Raw genomic sequence first — 16,628 nt, 5'->3', positions numbered from 1 at the left:
CCTAGTGCAACCTGTGAAGAGGGTCTTATTTCATAATGAACAATACACACACTAAATAAAAGATTTACATTTATTCTGTAGACACCAGTAAAAGCTAAATTCAATGAACATATAAAAAAAGTCTTAACCTCCAAACACTTAGATTACAGAATATTGAGTGGTACAGTCTGTTTTGTTGAGTAATATTTTGTGTTGAGATGGCTTCCAAAAGGATGAACAGATGCTGGAATGGAGGACTTGTAATCAAAAAAGAAAATCAAACAAACTCAATATCAAAGCAAATTCATCTTATAAAATAATCACTTATATAAAAAAAAGATACATTTAAAAGATATTTTGTTATATCTCAGGCTTGTTGTATGCATCATTACTGAGCAATCCGAGTCTGAGGATTAACAAAACCAGACATGGACAATCATTTCAACACACATTCTGTTTTGCCTTGTCAGCATGCACAGCTCCTTTCCTCCTAGCTGATCATGTCAACACTCTCATTTACTTTTCCTGAGCTAACCACAAAACTTTGCAACGAGCCCTTTTGTGAGTTGTGTCCAAATGATCCTCAATATAACCAAAGGCACATTAGATTAAAGGTCTGTGGTTTTGCATAGCATTTATTTTTCCTTGGCACACTTCAGATCTTATCTAAAATTGTTTTTTTTTTGTCTAGAAAAACACCTGAGGCATGATCTGTGTCCCTAACTGGTGGTGAATCACACAGGTCTTCTGTCTGTGGGGTGCAGTCCACCTTAACGTGGGTCATACATGTTGGCCAGTTTCTTAAAGCGTGGTCCCCAGTCGTTGAGGTAGTCGTAGTCTTGGTCTCCATCAGAGCTGCCAGAAGCAATGGAGCTGAGGCTGCCTGCCAGTGAGCCCTCTCCCTCGTAGTCATAGATCAGTGCCGTGTCGTATGGAGGCACGTTAGGATCGTTGTCTGCGGCCTCCAGGCCCTGAGGGAAGAAACATTACAAGGTTTTTTAGTTGATGAGGATAAAGCGAATGCCCTGGGAATGCTGTTTTTTAGATTTGCAAAAGCTAGATTTAATTTCCAGTGTTAGTCTGTCTATTTAAAGGCCTATTAATAACTTAGTAAATTCCTGTTTTCTATTTTTGATTTATGTGTTGGTTTGGGCCTTTTAAACGGTTTTTCATTTCCGTTATGAATTGTAGGTAAAACTGGGTCACGGTAGAAGCCTCTCACGTCATTGATGTAGTCCTCGATGTCAGTGGGATCTGCAGGAGGCCTCCGTGGGTAGGTAGGTGAAGGCAGGTTATGCGGGGTGTCCTTCCTGAGGGGCTGCTTGCCTCGAGGAACACAAGACGCTGGGTAGTAGGACCCCGGGGTCGAAGGTGCATCATGGGGATTCCACAGCAGGTCAATGTTAAAGGCATTCTGCAAGGTGAGAGGAAGAAGCTACAGATTGACTCTGCATGTACTTTAAGATTACAAAAAAACAAAACCACAATAACAAAAGTGAATATATCAGAATCTGTGGTGACACACTATCAATTACGATTAAATACCATTAAGTTACTATTCGATACAACCAGTAAGACTGTTTTGTCCTATTGTAGCTGCTTTCCTCATGACCACAGGATCATTGAGAGAGACCTCTCCTCTTGACCTGTGGCCTGTGTAGCCGTACCTCATCCTCCTCACCCCCTCCTTGCTCATCATAGTTGAAGACATTGTCACGGATGTCGTCTTCTGATTCCCCGACAAGCAGACCCGTTCCTTTCTTGATATGGTGGCGTCTCCCGCAGGTGGTCACCGCCACAGCCAGGAGGAGCAACACTGCAATCAAACAGAGGGAAACCAAGTAGTAATTCATTAGTGTTTATCCAGTTATAGGGCTGCAATTAACAATTATTTTCTTGATTTATCGTTTAGTTTATAAATCTCAAAATAGTGAGTAAGTCCAAAGTCCCATCTTCAAATGTCTTGTTTGTCCGACCAACAGTCAATAACTCCAAAATACTACATTTACAATAAAACAGAGAAAAGCAGAATATTTAAAACAGCAATGTTTTTGCATTTTTGCTTGAAAAAGGACTTAAACAATTAATCAATAATGAAAATAGTTTCCAATTATTTTTCTGTCAGTCGACTAATCATTTCTACTCTATCATGTTAGTGCATGATATGATCTAGGAAAGGATTTTGAGTTCATAACTAACATCTGTAAAGATTTGTGTCAAGCCCCACTACGTGTTTTGCCTATCAAACTGGTGATGGCATTCAAGTGTTTGATTATTTGTAAACTCCAAAATAGCTAAAAAGAGGCAAAGTCTTGTATCACTCCACTTGGACGAAGAATATGTCACATAATATAAGAAATGTTTTTGATCTTCATTGGAAACAGTTGAAAACATCTGAAACTAGGGTTGTGTTTGCTTAATGGTGTGTTCAAAATGAGACTTACACAGCAGGACTGCGATACTGGCCATGATGATAATGAGAGCGATGAAGCTGATTCCCACACTGGAGCCAAGGACAGCCCCCGCCTCAGACTTACAATCCCCAAAGGAGTCACAGAGACACACAGTGACATTGACCTGAGCATAAGCACTCAGAACTGGACTGCCGGAGTCTGACACGAACACTGTGACCACATACTCTCCTGCCTCCAGCTCTACGAGGGGGTGCAGCACAGCGTGAGTATCTGAAAGGGGAGGAAAAATGGAGAATGGTGTGAGGTCAGGAGATTCTCGGGAACAACGTTAATGCAGGCTCCATCCTCACCCCTGATGCTCTCTCCTTACCGTTGACTTGGATAACAGTCCAGTTGATTGACAGATCATCATGCATTTCGAAGGTGAAGGGTGCAGCGTGCGGAGGAAGATCTTCATCCACAGCAGTAACAACCAGACCAGAACTCGTCCGACCTGCACCCTTACATAGAGATCCACTCAGAGGGAAGAGCTGAGGGGGGAAGTCATTGGTCTCCTTCAGTGTGATGACCACTGTGGCAGTGGTCGACACACCATCAGCATCTACACAGGAGAACACAAAAACACAGCAATGCCGCATTACAGCTTAGTCAATGTTTACGTCTTTCAAAAGTATTCTTACACTTTCACAACATTTCTTTTTTTTTTATTAAGACTTTTCTTTCTTAGAAGAGTAAAACCTGCCATGTGGGGTAAGATGTGTATATTATTTCACCTGATTGGCAGATTAAGTAGAGAAACTGACCTGTAACCTTGACAACAGCATTGTAGATATTGTTTCTAACATTGGGAGATCGCATGTTAAAAGTTCTCTTGGCAGTAATGTCTCCTGTGTCTCTGTTGATGTCCAGCCACCGCTCAGGATCTCTGCTGATCTCATACCTGCCACAGAGAGCAGCGGAACAGTTACAGACGCACAAACATTCTTAAAAACACTAAAATACTCCTCCTCCTTGTTTTGTTGCTGCATCATACCTCAGATCAGAATTATCAGGGTCGAAGGCGATATTGCTTTTCAGTAAAGTCCCAGGAACCACAGACTCAGGGACCACAATCTGTATGGGGTCCTCCCTGAAATGTGGCGCTTCATTCTCGTTCACGACAGTCACCACCACGGTAGCGGTGCTCACTGGGAGGTTGGGAGCCTTGTTGCTCAGAGCATTGAGATTTTCCACCGTCAGAATCAGGATGTACTCATCCTTTGCCTCATAGTCCAAAGGCTGCATGACAAAACAGAAAAGGCCGTTTGTGGGAGGAAAACTTTGCACTGCACTGTGGTTGGATATTATTAATATAGTTAAGAATTCATGATAAAGGTATATGTATAACAACTAATTTATCAACCATAAAATAATAAACCATAAAATATAGGAAAAGCCAAGTAAGGACTGTTGTCTGAGTAACTTTTGGTTTAAAACTTAACCACTAGAGGGTGTTGTTGAGTCGTGTCTGAGGGCATCAATGCAAATTTTTGCCTTTTAAAGGGAAATACCACCCATTTTGAAAATTCAAATTATTTCTGTGCCCCAGAACAGATCAGTGAACAGTGAACACCTTTTCTCCATTTTTCCTTATTCTAGAATCTAGAAAACATTTGATTGGGATGTAAAACAAAGGCACATCGTCTTTCTTATGAAAGGTGTACACTTTCAAACACTGACTGAACAGTCCTGGAGCACAGAAATAACTTTTTGTTGTTGTCTCCTAAATACCTGTTACACCAGCTTTGGCAATGCTCATATTTTTGTTTGGCCAGAGGTCCACGTGGCTGAAAATAATTCTACATACTTACTTTATGGGTGTGTAAATTCCTAATAATTTCCTAATACGTTCATAGTAAGATTCCTAGGAAGACCCATGTAATTGGGCAGCAATTAAAGGTAAAATATAGACAGTGTTCAATTGATCCACTTGACTGCCATTGTGACCAGTGCATAGCAGCTAAAATATAAACTCATCATAATTAACTTAATTCTGAATAAAATATCGGTGTCACAACTTTGCATTGTTATTTTTCCAGGACACCTATAAGAAATTATTAGGAAATAATGGACCCATAAAATACAACGTAACCACAACCACGTCAAAAGTCATTAGACAAAGTACAAAACACATCATGTTCAAGATAAATTAAAAAATAGGCTCCTTTTACTCCTGAAACGTTTGCCTTTTGGACAAAAGTTTGACTTTGGGGTGAGATAATGTGTGAATTCTTATATTGGGTGCAGACAAAACAATGTTAACTAATGTGAAGATAAAATTGGGAATCATAAAACCAGGTTGAGGGACAAAGCTGATCCTCTGTCTCCTTTCCCACTTGAATTTGTCAGTCTGACTTTGTGTCCAAACATTTGATCTCACACCAAATATAAATGGATGACACCAAAGTCACTCCAAAATGTGTGAGGGATACTCAACAATCACCAGAACGCCTCCCTCACACTCTTTTAGTTAACAGCAGATCAGCAGACTTTACCTTCATCACAGTCAGGACGCCCTGGTTGGTGGCAGGGTCCGTACTGATGGCAAAGTTGCCGTCAGGGTCGTTGGAAATGAAGTATTTGGCCTCCCAGTTTCCTGTTCCACGATCATCTTTGTCCGTCACATTCACCCGGCCAATCTCGTAGTCCTTCCTGTTCTCCACTCCTACCATACTATACTGCATGCACCACACACAAAACACAGACCAAAAGATTCAAACCAGTGTGACAAAATGATTGTCATAATATATCATTCACTGAATTTACAATTAATATGTCAGTATTTAACTAAATAAGTGTTTTAAATAACAGTTGAAAATATCCCTCACATATTGTTGTCTGAGACTCACCGTGGCAGGGCTGAACTGTGGGGCGTGGTTGTTGATATCAGATATATGTATGATTGCCACACCTTCCCTTGTTAGTCCCATGCCCCCCATATCAGCAACCTGCAGTTTTAATTGGAAACTTTTCACCACCTAGGACAGAACACAGCACATCTTAGTGAAATGAATCATATTATGGTGATCTGCATCTCAACTTTAACCTGCATTTTACCTCTCGGTCCAGGCCTACATCTCGTGTGTAGATGGCTCCTGTCTCGTTGTTGATGCCAAACATAGTCTTGGTAACAGCGTTGGTAGGAATGCTCTCCTGGCCAATAATGGAGTAGCTCAGAAAAGCATTTTCTGTCATTGGGTCATCTGCATCAGTGGCTAACACTGACATCACTGATGTGCCTGTCAAAAAGAAATGGAAAGCTTGGTCGGAAAGATCTGTCGGAATGAATTACAGATATGTGACATGCTGTATGTGCTGGGGCTGCAGGACTTCACTGAAAACATTTAAAACAAAACGTTTAACAAGTCTTAAACCATACTATTCCTAAAATGTAAAAGACAATATGCCTCTAGAGTTTATTTGAAGTAATTCATTTGGTATTAGTTGTGATCTGTTGTTGTTGTTGTTGTATTAGTGATGCCATAATCTGCTTTGCACTGCCTTTTTCGAGAACAAGATAATTGTGCACATAATTGCAAATGGAATAATGAAGCCACTGATAAATACCATTGAGGATCAGAATATTTTACTTAAACCTGCCACTTGGAGGCAGTGGAAACAAGCTGTAAACACTGACATATTTGATGTAGGTTGATTTGGGTGAACTTGCTTGCAGTTTCACATGTAAGTCCAATATACCTCTGGTCTGAGCTCTAACAACTCCTGATCTGGCTCTTTAGCTGCTAAACGCTCCACTGTGTTCACCAGGTCTCTAACTTTGTCTGTTTGCTGTTTGGTGCTCAGATTTTGGAGTTTCCCCACTGAAAAGTTGTGGGCTGTAAAACCAAAACAATGAGCTGAAAGACTCATGATAATTATCTGTACATCTATCACCACAAGTGACCCCTTTCACATAAACATAGTCATGTGTCATGTTAAAATAAAAATATTGATTATAGCAGCTTTAAACTGTTATACGGTATACAGTTTGAATGACACACTGAGACAAACAGTTATGATACAGTATGGGAAAAGTGCTACTTTATAAACTTTTCAGCTTCAGGAGAGAAATTTAAGATGACTTTTTGGAACATTGTGTTTCAAGAAGATAAGAAAAATATGTAATGCAGTGTGTAATACATGGATGTACCTGGGACTGAGAACTCAGGGACAGTGCCAACAAACTGGCTCTGGGTGAAGGCGGGTCTGTTGTCGTTCTGATCCAGCACCACTATCTCTATGGTGGTAGGATTCTCTAGTCTCTCTCCACTGGGGGAAAGTGCAAAGGCTTTCAGCTACACACACACACACACACACACACACACACACACACACACACACACACACACACACACACACAGATACAACAGACAAATGTTTTTTAATAAAAACTGCATTAGTAAGATTGTTGTTTCTTGCTATTAATTACCACAAATCTCATGCATTCCATGAAGCATGAAACATCCAACAGGTCAATCAAGGAGGGTATTTGTGGTATCTGTACACAGCATATGCTGGAAATGGCAGAAAGAAATGTGCAGGATGTTTGGTTCAACATCATGGGTTACATCACAGTCATCTGGTCTGAAATTTTCTGAAGGCTCTCCCAAGATGCCCATAAAGGCCCTTAGAAACTGACCTCTGGCTGTTTGCACAAGTGTCTGAGACACTGATGTATGCTTTAAGACAAAAACATGGACCTGCTTCTGAACATGTTGTGTAAGGAGTACTTAGTGTGAAGTACTTCTGTTTGATTGTGCTTTAAAACACATTTTAAGTGTCAAGGGTGATTGAAAATGTTACTCCTGTAAATGCTCTCACCGTGAAGCTGTTGTATTTCTCTCTGTCCAGGGGCCGCTTGCTCCTGATTACTCCTGTTTTATCATCAATCTCAAAAAGATTCTTGGGCTCCTGGTCCACGCCCGGTCCCTCCAACTTGTAGATCACCTCACCTGTAAAGATTTTGTCCGATTTGATCTAAACACAGAGAGGAGATAAAGTTGATGATCATGGCAACCTCATGGGAAGGTGGGGGGAGGATTGTAAACCATATGCTGCAACACCAGATGTGAGTATGTTGAGAGTTAGGGACCTTGAGACAAGAGTGTTTGAGCTCGGAGAGGCCTTTGACTTATGGCAGGAAGTAAGATTCTGAACTAATAATAGCAAGGAGTCTATATTTTATGCATTTTGCATTCACTTTCTTTGACATATGGTCTCTTCTGCATTTTCATCACCATGTAAAAGTGGCTCAATGTTTCTCCTTGTACGGTAGGATTTATACACTCACTGGTCGTCCGTGACAGCCTTAAGACAACATTTACATTTCACGTGTCTTTTAAACACTGGTCTGTGCTGTGTGTTATCATGTGTAAAGAAGAATTACAATCCACGTGAATGGCTGTGTAGCGTTGTGTTTAAAGGGATGCAAGTAATACACAGCAAGCTCATTAAAGCATTTTGTATGATGATGATTTAGTCTTCACAAGAAAAACACCAGACCCTTCTTTTAGTCTAATTTTCATCATAGTCTATGCATTATTATTACTTGCATTATATTTACGTATTTACATTTTTGTAAATACGTAATTTTGTTTAGTTAGCAAGGTAGTACTAAGCTAAGCAGCCAGACATGGTTTTCTTAGAATGAACATAGTTCACACAGCAGTCTAATCTTTTTAGCATTTTTCCTCATCATATACATAATACTAGGACTAACTAGCTCTACACTGCAATACAAGAACAATGCATTCATGTTACATGGATCATCAACTGGTAATGTTAAGGATGCTGACTTTTCGCCTGGGACAGCCCTCAGTCTTTTGGCTTTTTAGGTTTGCAGATTAATAGAATTTCTCTTTTCAGAATCAGTGTCCAAAACAATGGAGCTGAATACATAATCCACAGGATCAACCATCTGCAATGTTCATGGGAATATTTTCTACTAAAGAAACAGTTCATATGAAACTGTCCACTGTGAGGTCTGTTGAAATTTGCACTTTTGCACATACCGAAGACTGTGGATTTTTGTCCCTGATCACTTTGGATGTGATCTCTTAATGGCCAGTATGAACAGGAGGAATGATTACAACAAGCAAAACCTGTTTCAACGTACATATTGGCACCTGAATATTGTTTTTAGACAAATTGTAAGCTTACACTTCCCCATTCCCACCTATAACAGAAATGACACAGCTATTATCCATGGGTGAAATTCTGATGTGAAAAGCGGTAATTTGACATTTTGTACCTGGACAAGGTCTTCTGGAACCTGCTTGCTATTCTCCAGCACTCTGATTGGAGGGATGATCCAGTCCCTCTTCACCCTGACCACTCCCTTGCCTTGATTTCTCCATGGGTAAAGGGCCTGAGGATGAAGCTCTTCCTCATTGTGATGAGGTTCTGCAGAGATCCACACCTGAAGGAAACAACGACAGCATGAAACTCACAAAAGAAAGCCACAGGAAGCTGCAGTTAATCAGACATTAACACACATCACATTGCACTCCACTATTCAGACATGAAGATATAAATTGTCAGTAAGTGTAGTTTTTGATTCCAGTAATTCTCCTTCATGGAAGACACACATAATGTCATTATAGATATTTGCAGCTGTTTAAGACCATGTAGAGTCTCCCACAGTTCTATAACATTCCCAATGGCCTGATGGAATGGCTGTATACTAGCTGCAGCGCTGAGGCAGTCTGTAATGTGGATTCCATGGGATTGTCCAGGGCAGAAGGGATGCAGGGCCACAGCTTCAGGTTTAACTCACTAATAAATGTCTTTGTCAGCTTCCTTTGATCTTGGTGCAAATTCATCTCAGGACGAGGAAACACTCATGCTCATTTCACAACCCCTCATTGCTGTCTTGACCATGTTCGCACAAACACACCCACGCACACACACACACACAACAGACGTCACTCACACAACAGCTGTCGACTATGGATTTAGATCCTGTTCTTTCCCACCCGCATTCCCACTCACACTCACAAATTCCCCTTTATGCTCAGCTCTGCACCTGACCGGGAGTTTGGGGTCACCTTACGGATCTGCTCTGCTGTAGGAATTCCACGGATACACTCATATACAGGCTTTCTCACACACACACACGGGCTGCTATGCACGCATCAACAAAACACCCACCCACGCATAAGCATATATACACATTTCCGTAAGTAGTTTCCTTCTTCTCTGTGGGAATTCACTGGATTCAGCATTACTTCCCATATGTTTAACAGCTCAAAGGCAAAATCCATAGAACCAGAAATAAATATGAATGTATTAACATGACAAAAAGCTTTGTCTGTCATATTTGTCTTTGTGTTTTCACTAAAATATAACCAAATATTGATGAAAAACCTGTTTCAGTTGATGACAAAGTGAGCCATCAATAAATAAGCTAAATAATGGATCAGTGGGCACATTTGCAAATATTTTGTGAATGGCCTGTGATCCCTGCCCTGTCTCTGGGGCGGTGATCTGATATACTGATCCTTTGGTCCACTGCTGGACAGCGCAGGCAGGAATGGCAACCATGGCTGGCATCTGCAGGCCGAGTCAGAGGGCAGGCTAATCTTAGACTGTTCCATATTCTCGACCCCTACCTATTTAACTTTTTGAAGCCATCGTCATCTACACTCTCACAGAGATGTTTACATTCACATTCCAGCGGTGCATGTCACCCACACAAATTCATCCTGATAGCCGTCTACTTCGATACTTAAGACTTCTGCATATATGAGCTCTCAAACCTCCACTGGCATAGCACGCATTCTGCATTGTTACTTAACCTCAACATCAATAACAGCTGAATCACAGTAGTTCCAAATATAGCACTTTCTAAGTTTGCCTGATTTGTGGACACTTGGGCTAACATGACCACCTTTTTTGAACTTTGAGAATGCTCACACAGCGAAATGTGGACCAGTGTGAGTTCAACACTTTGCACAACTCTCCTCCAGTACATCATGCTTTATTCACCTGACGAACAATAGGAAATTTAGACAAAGGATGAATGTGTTAAGGTTAACCGCAGATTGACTTTGAAATTAGTTAGGGTAATCCATAAATATGAAGAAGGGATTTGGGTATATTGTGTATGTGCCATGCTAGTTGCTCTGTTAGACAGTAAGTATTCAGTGTGTTGGCATGCTAACATTTGCTAATCAGCACTAAACATGAATTACATCAGAGCATGATGGGAATGTCATTAGTTCTGAAGGTCTTTAACCAAAAAACGTTTGACCTGATGATGGTGTTAGAAAGGTTAAGGGATAACCAGTTATTATAATTCACGTTGAGGGGGTCCTGAATGTGTGTACCAAATTTCATAACAATCCATCCAATACTTATTGAGACAGTTCAAACAAAACCACAAATGAAAACCGCAAGGTGGCGCTATAGGATAGGTCAGAGGATCACCAAAGTCATAGGACACTTCGTCTGGGCACCATGGACATCTGAACCAAATTTCATGGCAATCTGTCCAATAGTTGTCGAGATATGTCACTGAAAACCATAAATGTCAACCTAATGGTGGTGCTAGAGAAAAAGTCAGGGGGATCATTAAAGTCCCTCTGAGGATTACGAATGTTTGTACAAAATTTAATCTCTTCCATTTCATGATATTTACGTCTCTACAAAGTGGTGGACCGACAGACTGACTGACTGACTGACTGACCAGCTAACTGACAGACCAACATGGCCATCCCTAGAGCCAAATTGAGTTGTATTTATTTATTTCTCTTGTAAATTTCTGTATCCGCTAGGAGTAAATATTGTATTTTGTAAAAACTATTTTAATAAGATGATGGTAATGTTGTTTTGTGTATTTAGTATCACTGTTGATCTATACATCACACAGCTGATCAATAGACTATATACATTATAAAGAAAGTGGAACCAACCTCTGATGAATGCAAGAAATCCAAAAATGTAAAGGCCTGCTACGTGTTATTAAGTTTGATGGACTAACGTGACAGTTGCAGTTATACTGTGCATCAACTATACCGTGTGTATACTGTAATGCTGAAGCAAACCACAACAACAACAAAGTGTTCAGGCTTTTTGAGAGTATAAAACATCAAGAGATCGTCAGAAAAGCTTACAGCCACCAGATAACAAACAACACTTGTTTTTTCCCACACTTCCTTTTCACGCACCTTATATCACTGTCTCGTCCTGTCCCTTCAGTCTGAACTTAAGATGACACTGTGTTTTGGATAGTGGCTCCAAGTATCTGCCTCTGTTATAATGTCTTTACCAGACCAAGATGCGGTAACACCAAAGTGTCATGTTACCAATTAGACCGCCAAGTGCCTTTTCTGACAGGCTGAGCGACGACACCACACACAGATTAACTGTTTTAGACGCTTTTCCCAGAAACTTTTACAGCTTGGCCTTTCACCTCGGGCCCTCACAGAAGTATTGACAGCTTGTTTGGGGATGAAATGCCCTCACAGCAAGAGCCGTGAAGCACTCTGTTGCTGAGGAGTGTTTACCGAGTTCGAGAAAGTTCAATTCTACCTCCCTGATGTTGGCTTTGGAGAACAAAAGTGTATCCTCACATTGTAGATATTATTCTGGTTCATTTAAAATACTTTAAATCAAGAGGTGGAGACGGAGAAAAATACACAATCAAAATTCAGTTTTGAATAAATAATTGAACAATACCTTTAAATAATAACACCATATAAAAATGTAAACATAGAAAAATACGAATGCAATCATAAATGTATCGTTCAAAGAGGCTTAAATATCAATAGGAAGCCACACTTCCATTAGGGGAAAGTACATTTGGTAGGTTATACAAAAACATAAAGTATAAGGTACTCTGATAAGTAGCACCGTAACACTTCCCAAGTAATGCAATTTGTAGTAACAAGAGTACATCCTATTTGTTACATTTCAAATCGTGTTGAAAGCAAGGTCCACCAAGTATTGCTATTGGTACAAATGCACTACTTCCTGGACACTGTCATGCCTGTAAACTATCCAAGCCTTAGAGCATTTTAATATGTCAATGCAAATGCCTGTCACATGATGAAAACCATTAACATCATGATATTTTGGATGTTGTTACAAGTTTAAAGTAATGGTATGGAGTGTGGGGAAGGTTTACACCACGCTACAAATGTGGAGAAATGTAAAAAGTAGAAAAAGGTAACTGTGACAAATTATAGCAGCAAGTGATACATTTTACAAAAATGCTATTTGCCATCTTGTAACATTTTAATTTATAACTAAAAGCACTCCCCGTAGAGGAGTATGCATCTCTGTTTGTCTCTCTACTAACTCTATTGGCCTGAGTCTCCTCTCCAGATATGTGTGAGTTCAAATAACTCCAGGAAAGACTGTCCAACTGTGAGGAAATGCCGGCTAGCATGCCTGACAGTCCCTTCGGCCACAGGGCTAGAGGTCGCACAGGTGTCCCTCTGGTCACTTCTGTTACTGGTCTTCAGGCACAGACATTCGACTGGTCAGTCACCAACAGTAGTGCTCCCACAGCCCTACACTTTGCTAAGTCATGACTGTCTGGCATGGGCATGGACACCCTATTTATGGTGCCAATACAAGCGTGAGTCCCCCTTGGAGCAGATGTCTGAGCTTTAGCAATGCTGAGCAAGGTTAAGACTAAAAGCAGGACTAAAGATGGAGTTACTGAAAAAAAATATAAAACAATGTTATCGGACAAAAAATAATCAATAACATAATTTCTTTATGTAATGGAGCATAGGGAAGAATCTTCTTGACGTGAAAGAGGTACACATTTACTATAAATACAGTGACCTGATGAACTGTCCCTCTCCTCTACTCTCCCAATATGGAAGTACTATACATTTTTGGGCAAAGAAACATCATTAGACACATATTGCTAATTGGAATACACCACAACAAAAAGACATTAAACATTAACCTTTTAAACTCTCTTGGACCCATCGGTGCCATCGTGCTGCTGGGAGACACATTATTAAAACCCACAGTAAATTAAGTTAAATAAAGGTCCAAACGTTTCCAGAGATATCAACTACATCAGACTGAATTTATATAAATGTAAATATGTGCAAAATTATGAAGTCTTGGGTTTGAATATTTCACTCAATGTAGGTATAATAACAACAAAATGTATCTCTACATGGGTTAACTAACTTATTCATTGGGGATACAAAATGGCACAAGTGATAAACCCATTATAACATTACTGCTAGCTTATTCTTGTGCTTGACCAATAAAACAACGACTGTCACCACTTGGTCTTCCATGTCTAAAAAATAATGAGGCAAAAAAAGGAAAGGAAATTGACTTCACTGTTCAGTCGACTAGTTTTTATGATCTGGAAGTTGTCTCTCTACCCTTTGCTCCCTCTGAAACCCTAGTCAGTGTAAAACAGCCTGCAGGTATCCACACCCAGCAGGACCTGTGATTCAGACTCTAAATCCTCTGACTGATTGTTTCCGATGAGTGAGACCTCAGCGCCAGCTGGCCGCCGCTACAGACCCTTGATTTGTACCCGATTTCATGGTCCAGGAGCGGCCCACTCCTCTTTCCATACGGAGGATTACAGAGCGGGACAAATGGCATCACGTATGCATCTGGGAACAGCTGTGGCTGCTGCCCACTCCTCACCACAACATACACCCAGCAGGCCCGAACACTGTCCAGTTCAAAACGCCAGCTTACTGAAAATGAAAAGAGCTCAGCTGAAGCACAAGTGAAAGCTATCAGATGACACTGATCAAAGCCTTTGGATTGGATTGACAGCTGCTGAAGGTTAAATTCATTCTGATTATTCATCATTCATTTATCATTTATTCAGTTACAACTTTCTATTTGTTTTGCTTATGAAGCATGTATTAGAATAGAAGCTATGCCCAAAATGTTTGTCTATGATTTGTTTCCAGATATAAGACAACAATTAACTTCTATTGTTTGTGGATTTCTCACATGTGAGCTTTTAGCAACTGTTGTTTAGCACATAGCAATTTGTCCTCTTCCAACATGGAGGGAAAATAGGGACTCAAGATTCTGTAAAAGGCCACTATTAATGATGTAGATTCACTCATTAAAGGAATAATACACCAAAAATGTATCTTTTGAGTTTTCTGCCACTGCAGTCTTGAAAGGTGGCTTTGTCTACAGACCGTTTCTTAGTGGAGGGTGGTAGCTGTAGTCAGCCTGGATTCACAATAGTTTCAATGGACTCCAATGGCTTCGCTGGACAAAGTAGTGATTTATTGAGTGAGGATTGGTTGGAATGGTTTGAGGTGTTTTTTTGTTTCTTTTTGCTGTGACGTTGGGTTGTCATTGGAGTGATGTGGTGCAGCCAGCTATACACTTCCAGAGCCACTTTTCAAGCCTCCACCGGGTTAGCGTTTCATACTCAAAAGATAGATGTTTGGTGGAGCAGATTGTTTCCATTTAATCTAAATTACAACACAGTAAACAAACTGAAAGAGACACTTTTTGTTATTTGGTTATCGCCCCTCTTGGACTTCACCTCTGGCATTTGAAGGTGCAATTTAACCCCGAATCAGCCTCACCGCACAGAGCTTAAGTAGTTCTCCGATAGCAGCATCCAGCCCGAGGGCTGGGATCCTGCACCTTAAAGGTCGTGCTTCAGGGTTTACGGGTCTTTCAAATCATTCACAGGGTTATTTTTATACAGAAGATCATAAATATAATTATTACTGAGGTCCTGAGGATTTGACCGAAATATCTTTTGTGTCATTAGGGGCTTAAGCCACTCACTGTGACTGGCTGTGTCAGTGATCTAACACTCTCATGTTCAAAAGAGACAACATATATTTTCAATGATTTCTCCACTTAAATGAAATATAATATGAAAATGAACCACAAAATTCACCATAAAACCTTTTGACCATACAGACTATGAAACTTTTAATAATTGGCATGGTCAGAGACACGTCACTGATTGCGAAGATCTGAATTATTAATTTCCACAGCTATATAGCATCTGCAACATTTACAATGAATTATAGGACACATCATGGCTAGACTTCCCTCAAGAATCACTGGAGGCCAATTCGCTCACTCACCCTCCCAACCTGGGCTCAATTACTACCCCCACTACACAGAGAAAGACTGATGGTGGTTGGAAGTGCTGTTGGTAATAAGTCAGTTTACATTGTCATCCATTTTAGCTCTCATAATGGCGTCTGCCGACAGGGGCTGCTAATGATGCCCTGAGCCCTTTGTACACATCTGGAGTCTCGTCCTCCTCAAAACACTTCATCATCCTCTTCCCAACTAGGATGAAATGTTTAGATCAGCCACAACCTCTGATTGCAGAGCCAGTTTCGTGCCTCTATTGATGAAAATCAGTTGATGTGTGGTTGAAGGCATCACTCAGGTAAAAACATAAACTGTATATTTGAAGAGCAGGGCAGCTGAAGGTCAGCCTCTAACCAAGATCACACTCTGTAGGACGCGTAAAGTCTTGGGCTAAAATCTAGATCCATACAGCAGAGGGGGTGAGAGCGGAGGGCAGTGTCACACAGTACAACTTGAGTGCAAGTGGAGTACTTTTACAGCAGCCATAAGTTTATATCATAATATTATAGTAATCAGAAGGGGGGGGGGGGGGCTCCACACTAGCTCTATTGCTCAGGCACCTGTGCTGTAGTTTTTTTTTATAGTCAAAAGTTAAAGTAAATCAACAGCTGAAGTCAAAACTACCAGTAGACATTGCAATCTACTTGGTATGAAAAACATTTTTTCATTTTGAGTCTCCTTTCATCCATTGAGGTTGTGACAGACAGCTCAAATACATCAACATATTTTGTTCATTCCAGTTTACAGGAGCTATGAAGATGATTTTTCTTACCTGGCAAAGCAGAGTACCCAGCACACACACCATCCACATCCGTACCGCCATCCTCTGTACCTGCACTCAGAAACTCAGTGTGAACGGACCTCTGATGACTGAAAGATCTGAGGCTCCTCCACTGAGAACTGGGCTCCTGAGCGGCTCGACCGGTCAAAAAGGCCAAACTCTCCAACCCTGAAACCTGTCCCTCTCTTTCCCTCTCTCTGTCCTCCTGCAGTCTCTCTCTCTCTGTCTCCCTCCTTTCCTCTCCCAGCGCTTGTCTCTCACAGCTCCTCCCTGTCCGTGGCTGGGGTATGTCTCACAGTCGTGGGGTAAGGGGTTTGAATTTCAGCAGCGGCCCTCCC

General features: G+C 40.8%; 1 protein-coding gene across 1 annotated transcript; it reads right to left on the bottom strand.

The window, feature by feature from the left end:
- Positions 1-749: 749 nt before the first annotated feature.
- cdh15 (cadherin 15, type 1, M-cadherin (myotubule)) lies at positions 750-16,332 on the bottom strand. The gene is made up of 14 exons (XM_070909245.1): positions 16,282-16,332; positions 8,683-8,850; positions 7,254-7,409; positions 6,583-6,727; positions 5,490-5,671; positions 5,282-5,410; positions 4,928-5,110; positions 3,427-3,671; positions 3,197-3,333; positions 2,764-2,994; positions 2,424-2,663; positions 1,647-1,795; positions 1,202-1,393; positions 750-950 (listed from the first exon to the last, which is right to left on the bottom strand). The coding sequence occupies exons 1-14, from the start codon at positions 16,330-16,332 to the stop codon at positions 750-752; spliced, it is 2,409 nt and encodes an 802-aa protein (XP_070765346.1).
- Positions 16,333-16,628: the final 296 nt, after the last annotated feature.

This window comes from Enoplosus armatus, chromosome 1, assembly GCF_043641665.1.
Source record: "Enoplosus armatus isolate fEnoArm2 chromosome 1, fEnoArm2.hap1, whole genome shotgun sequence".
In the NCBI taxonomy this organism is placed as follows: Eukaryota; Metazoa; Chordata; class Actinopteri; order Centrarchiformes; family Enoplosidae; genus Enoplosus; species Enoplosus armatus.
The sequence above is the reverse complement of the archived record's forward strand: the minus strand, read 5'-3'. Positions and strand labels throughout refer to the sequence as shown.